The sequence below is a fragment of the Morus notabilis genome, unplaced genomic scaffold (assembly GCF_000414095.1).
Source record: "Morus notabilis unplaced genomic scaffold, ASM41409v2 Scaffold1604, whole genome shotgun sequence".
NCBI lineage: Eukaryota > Viridiplantae > Streptophyta > Magnoliopsida > Rosales > Moraceae > Morus > Morus notabilis.
The window spans coordinates 222,500-229,422 of NW_010361498.1; the positions used below are offsets into that span (position 1 = coordinate 222,500).

At 37.7% G+C, this 6,923-nt stretch overlaps 1 protein-coding gene across 2 annotated transcripts; it reads right to left on the reverse strand.

Moving 5' to 3' along the window:
- Window positions 1-156: 156 nt before the first annotated feature.
- Window positions 157-6,527, reverse strand: LOC21392704 (protein FAR1-RELATED SEQUENCE 3). Of its 2 annotated transcripts, XR_002902337.1 has the most exons (7): window positions 6,440-6,527; window positions 3,565-5,899; window positions 3,384-3,473; window positions 2,952-3,101; window positions 1,941-2,057; window positions 846-974; window positions 157-543 (listed from the first exon to the last, which is right to left on the reverse strand). XR_002902337.1 is itself a non-coding variant. In XM_024166607.1 (6 exons), exons 2-6 carry the CDS (start codon window positions 5,791-5,793, stop codon window positions 930-932), a joined length of 2,631 nt encoding a protein of 876 aa, XP_024022375.1. In that variant the 5' UTR covers window positions 5,794-5,899; window positions 6,440-6,527; the 3' UTR covers window positions 609-929. The 2 variants fall into 2 exon arrangements, 1 of the variants encoding a protein (XP_024022375.1); XM_024166607.1 differs by lacking the exon at window positions 157-543 and having other exon boundaries at window positions 609-974.
- Window positions 6,528-6,923: the final 396 nt, after the last annotated feature.

Below are 6,923 nucleotides of genomic sequence, written 5' to 3' on the forward strand. Positions count from 1 at the left end.
AACCAAAATGATCAATAATCGAAAGTTAAATGAATAATATGCCAAAATTAAAAGTTCAGAAACTAAAATATCACATGTTCAAAGTTTGGAGGCTAACGGTGCAAATAACCCAAAACAAAATGTTGCATATAGTAAATTTTGCGTTTCAAGTGGTAGTGCAACTAAACACATCATAGGAAGCAAAACTTGAAATTTCTAAGGAGGCGTTTGATGCGCAGTATTCAGTGGGAATTATATTCCGGAGAAAGTGATAGAGAGTAAAAGGCTTGAAAGAAAAACAACCAAGCTGTATTCCCGTTCCGCAGATATCATTGGAAACACTTTGACATAACTTGGTTTTTCAAGGAATCTTATTTGCCAAGAGAATATCTACAGATAGCAATTAAAGAACAAGAATATACAAGACATTCAATGAAATCAATTCTCACAACTCCCATGTTTAGCAAGATAATTCCTTTGCTACGTGAAAAGATCAGCGGGAGTAACCGAGTTTTCCCCCCACTTGCCTCACTTGGGCTTTTCCGGTTTTCGTCGTTTCTTAGTCTGCAATGGTGGTGGCACAAAGTGAAAAAAAAAAAAAAAAAAAAAAAAAAAAAAAAAAAAAAGAGGATAACAAAACAATAGGAACAGAAGAATAAATCCCACTAGTTCCTATTAAGGATCTTAAACAAGCATATTATGGTACCGTCTAATCCTGGGCATTCATACATCCTGTGCCACATCAGAAACTATGAACTCACATTCATGCTTATGGTTCCTCAAATTGAATATGTTACATGTACAAATGTGCTAAAACCAAGCATACACTAAAAGCAAAGAAGCGGCTATCTGAGCTAAAGGCCAACCTGATCACATGACCTTTGCGCTTAGTAGTTAGGTGGTCGCACACACCTGGGGTACAGTACGGGAAGAAAATAATTATAACGGCGTCACTTCCGCTGCTTCTTGGGTAGAGGCTCTGACTGGCTTTCGCTCTGTCAAATTGGAAAAGAATTTACAATTGAAACAAAACAGAAACCTAAAAAACAAAAATATGAAAAGTTGCACATGTGATTGCTGTAAAAAATAGAACCCAAAGTTCCACCTCCTCCGAGACGGACTTGAGAGGCAAAAAGTGACACAATACTGTTACATAACTCATATTATAAAGACACATCGTCAGCTGAGTCAATCCCATCTAAGTCGGGCAGCTGACTAGCTCCCGTACGTCAAACACAAGGCCGATAAACCCAGTAATTAACCTTAGCCCGAAGGTCTTACTCATAAACTGACATGGCAGCCTTTTAGCCACGTAATTGTTCAACATGTATGCTATACTTCATATAGCTTTGCCAAAAAACATACAATGTCAGTTACTGAACAGCTTACGTGAGTAAATTTAAGGCTTCCACGGTATCACTAGCTTTTTTTTTTTTTTGGAAGGGGTATCACTAACTTTTTAGCAATATATATCTACACAGTTCGGGATTTTCTACATTTTCAAAAATTAAAAACCATTAATGAAAGTGAGCATTTTCTTCTGCGACCAGCATGTTTCAGGAATATTTTAGTTTACATAGTTACTAAATTGTGATGTTTTCAAGAAGGTTCGATTTAGGCTCCTTCCCTTCCACTGCATAGATGCGCGAGCAGGTACTACGAGCCCTCTGTCCCGCGCATCTAACCAGATAAGCATATAGTTCATTTTGATACTCAAGTTCAAGTCCATAGGCTAAGGAGAGAGGCCGAGGAATCCTCAAAAGAGAGAGAGAGCTGCAGTTCTTACACCAGGATGAACAAAGAATTTGATTTCTCTCTCTCTCTCTCTTTTAATTTTATTTTTAATCAGGATTTCTTGAAATAATTTTGTATCCCATAAAACGGACCTTCTGTAATCACTGCACAAGAAAGAAAAAATACATAAAATTATTACAACTATTAACAAGGTAGATAATCCTTACAGGATTTGAGAGCTGCTCGCGAATATAGGCCATTGATCTCAGCATGGCGCCTAATGTGTCCCTCGAAACTTGAAATTTAACCTCTGACTCCCCTGTTGTTGTCTCAGTGTCTTGAAGCTGAACAGAAAGCAAATTTATTACCAGCTAATGAAGACAGCAGAAACAACATAAGCATTAGGTTACAAGGATCAAGATTGATAAGATATTACTATTAGCTCATAGAAAACTCAACCTTCATATCATAACAAGAATAATGGAAAATAAACTATCGGATTTTGTTTCCTATTAAGGAAAGTTGCAAGACCAAATCCCAATGATATATTACAAATCTACTAGGAAAATGAATAAACATAAAGATGAAAAGTTCAGTGGAAAACTATCCGACAAAAGATTACCGAGGAAATGCAAAGAATACAGCAAGCATCGCATATGCATACACAAAGTAATTTAATAGCGTCTCTGTTGATGTGAAGGGATAAAAAGTTACCAATAATTAGACTAATTTTTAAGCCTAACTCATAAGCAGATTAGCCAAAACTTCTTTCTTTTTGTTCTTCATCCGACACCTACAATCTTTTTTTTTTTTTTTGGATCCCTGCTAAATTTGTATTGCATTGCATATCACATAACCTCGACCAAAATGAAGAACTCTTTGAGCAAATAATCCTAGAAATTTCTTCAGGTTGTTTGCAGAAGTCCCGGCAAGGCAACTCTTTATATGTATGTGTGTATTTTCCCGAAAACAAGTGACAAAAGAATTCATTGAAAATGACAAAGATATCACATCTTAGCAAGGAAATAATCAAACTAGGAAATAAGTCTCCAAAGGTTAAAAGAGGCATTTCCATCCCTAAATAGGACACGATTATTCTGAAAAGAAAAAGTCAATAGCCATTCCTTTCTAACAATAACGGGTAAAACAAGCAGAGTACATCTCTCCTGTCTCACAATGCTTCTTTCTTAACAAACTTTCCATACTGGGCACATGGTGTAGAATTTGAATTCGCATACCTTCAGATTTATCACGGCAACCTTATTAGCTGGTGTTGAGAGTTGTTCACTGATGTAGGCCATAGACCTCAACATCGGTTCCAATGAGACTCTCGATAGCTGAAACTTAACCTCCGACTCTGCTGATGGACTCCTGCTATAATCTTGCAGCTGTAGCAAGTAAGAGTTCAAGTGTGTATGAATAAAAAGGCCTCTGATCAGTGTTGCATGAGTTGCAGGAAGACATGTAGAGATAAATGTTTAAAGAGAAAAACAAATCAACAGCAAGAACAAAAAAATAAAATAAAACAAAATAAATAACACGGGTCGTCAGCAGTATATACAAACAAATAAATAAATTTATCTCTGGATTGCAGCTCTCTACATTGGAGCAACCAACTTGATGTGATTGACGACAGATATTATCCAAGCTGTCTTACGTTTTATCCGTACCTTCAAATTAATGACAGCGACTCTGTTCCCTGGTGTTGAATTCTTATTCTCCATGACCCAAGTCATTGACTTTAAACAAGGGAGTACAACCTATGCAGAAAAGAAAAATCAATACGTCCCTGTATTGAAACAGAAAAATATATGAAATAAGAAGAAAACAGGAAACAATTCCTTTCCATACCATGTTTTCAGTACCATCATCTCTGTGAAGAGAAACAGGGGCCATACGTGGCAAATTCAAGTCAGCAACATTTTGCACAGGAGCTCCAGCATCATTAAGATTAAATCGCCTTAGCACTTCATCTTGGTGTGGCCACAACAATGGGGTTGCATCTGAAGCTAACATCGAGCTCTTCCTATCATCATATCCAGTCCCACTAACCTGAGAGGTAGGAGGTGGCACTTTAGCAACGTTTTTCTTCACAATAGTAACCTTCTTCCCGCCATCTCTAAGGGCATTCATTGCTGCATTGTAAGTTTCTGTAGCAATTGCACCTTCCTCTGCATATCTAATGGCTTCCCGACATAGATTGTTGTACCGCAAGGTTAGAGACTCTTGACCTTGTATGTCAGCACTACGTTCATCTAAACCAGATCCAGTCTTTGCATTTCTTGTCCAACGTTTCAGAATGTAATGAGAAGGCAATTTAAGTACATTGGTCACAGTAAAAACGGTCAAAACATGTCTACAAAGAATGCCTGAATACTCAAACATTTGACAACTACAGTCAGCTCTTAACTCAGGATGGTTCAACGTGACAATATATGCCTTATTGTCATCCTCAAATTTAGCGACCCTGAAAGTGCTAATGGCTCCATCACCATCAATCCTATTTGCAGTATACACAAAAGTTTCAACTAGCTCTTCTTGAAATTTTGTGAAAATTTTTCTTGTATAAAGGTCGGCTGCCTGTTTCTCCATAGGAGATGGTGTCCTCAATACTGGAGTTGTGCAAATTGTATCAAAATCCGCACCTATTTCTTTTTCAAACCAGTTCTCTAAAGCTCTTTCATATTGCCTAAAGAACATTGGTAAAGTTGTCTGTTGATTTACATAACCTTCGAAGAAGGAACCATCATACCCTTTATTTGGAGAAATTGCAGCAAAAAAGGAATCCCGAAAATAAACAGGAACCCATTGAGCACGGGCATTATATAAAGATTGCAGCCAATCATTTCTTCTGAGATCATATTTATCAAGGATAGAATTCCAAGAGGATTCAAACTCCTCAACAGTTTCAGTCAAATTGATACAGTTATAAAGTTCCAACTGAAAATTTGGATGAGCATGACAAACATGAGCCAGCTTCTCCTGGCCTTCTCTTAAAACATGCCACTTACTAATACAGTGGCGAGATTCTGGAAAAGCATTAGCAACTGCAACCTGTATTGCTCTGTCTTGATCAGTGGTAATGGAGACAGGTGGGCGATCATTCATTGCCGTAAGAAAAGTCTTGAAAAGCCATGTAAAAGTAGCTTCTGATTCATCTAGAAGTAACGCACAACCAAACAAAACTGTCTGACCATGATGATTCACCCCAGTAAATGGAGCAAAGGGCACCCTGTACTGATATACCCTGTATGAAGTATCCAGAGTTACTGCATCACCAAAATGACTGTAAGCTGTTCTTGACCTCGCATCAACCCAAAACACATTAGTCATGTGATTATCTTCATCAAGTTGTATGGCATAGAAGAAGCCTGGGTTCTCAGCTTGCATTTTCTTGAAATACTCCAGCAAATTCTGAGCATCCCTCCCTAGTGTCCTTTTTCGACTACCAGGCCTAACTGGATAATTTATTGTTGCAATGTTCTTAACTAACCGGTTCGACTCCACAGGAAGAGAGTTCCTAACATTTTTCTCTACGGGAACACGGTTTCCATCCATTGAGACAAACATAACACCACTAGGAACTGTCCCCACCCCTTGGTAAGCTTCAGCCACATTCTTTGCAGTGCCAGCAAAATGCCTACGAGGCCGAAGATAATGAACTTTGCTGGGACCAACCATGGCATGGCTGTGCTCCTTTACAAATTTTGTAACAACCCACTTTTCTTGACCTTTCAATTCTACCCTAAGCATTGCCTCACAAGTATCACCATGCCTTCTTTTCAAACCCTCTCTGCCACATACAAACTCCCGAGAGATCGTCATGCAATCAGGTTTAGACCGGCTAGAGCTAGACTGACTAACTTTCGAGTTAAAACCCAAACGTCTTGCGTACTCGTCATAGAAAGTCTTGGCAGCATCCTCAGAGTCAAATTCCATGCCAACATATGGCTCGCTAATCCCATCTTCATCATCGTGAACCGTGGAATTTGTGTCTCCACCTTCATTGGGTTCGGCATCTCCATCATCCGCCATTGCACGATGACCCATCCCTTCCACATCAATCACTTCAACATCCATAATTATTCACTATGCAAAGACTTATAATTATATTTTATGAGCCAACTAGAAGGCAGTACACCACATTTTCTATAATTATACCTATGGAAGTAAATGTATATCCAATCTGCATCAGAAAACCAACCAACAAAAACATTTTAACAATTAGACTATACAAAGAAAAACACATTAGCATAAATGAATAAATTAATTAATTAATATATAAAACAACCCATTAAATACAAAATAAAATAATTAATTGCATTTATTTATTTTTTTTTAAGTAAAATTGGAAATCTTTATAACTAAACCAGCTTTAACCTTTTTATAAAATTGCCAAGGTCACTTTATTTTTTGGGTTAAACTACCGCCCTTTTTTGCTCAATACATCGTAAAGAGAACCAAACGCAGGTCAAAAAACACTTATACAGTGAGCTTGCTTGCATTGAATCATTGCTAATAAAGGCTCAAACGACAATTTTCATTTCAAGAACCTAAACTTTTGAAATCAATTTTATTATTTGATTCTCTCTTTCAGAAAAAACACACTTAATTTGACCCAAAACTTCAGAATTAGGGTTTATACAAAAGAGGAAATTCTAGGGTTTTTCAGCTCGGAATTCCAAATTAAAGCCCCGAAAAGAGAAAACCACATGAAGAGCTGTACCTGGAGCGAAGAAGGGCCAAATCGACGGCGTTTAGGGGTCGCTCTTCAGGGTTTCGCCGCCGAGCGATTACAGAGTCGGAGGGAGGAGAGAGAGAAAAAGGGAGAGAGAGAAAGAGAGAGAAAGTGCAGCATCGTATGGGCTGCGGATGACATAAGTAGACGCGCGTTGTGTCAGCCGTCGATTTAGATCAAAGGGTTGAGATTCACTATAACAAACCTCAAGCACTTTATCAGATTACGATGAACTTGTTTTGGGTCGTGGGCCCCATCATAGTAGTGTTTTGGTGATGTAGGCTCTAACTCTCTTCCGTTTATTTTTCCTTTAAAAACAATCTCATTTTTCAATTTTTTTAAGAGAAAAAAAATTCTCTTATTTGATTTTTTTTTTTTTTTAACAACAAAACAAAACAAAAGGGGATCTCCAGCTTTGTAAGCATCGTCCAAATGTGAACACATAATAAGATTTAAAAAAAAAAAATCACCA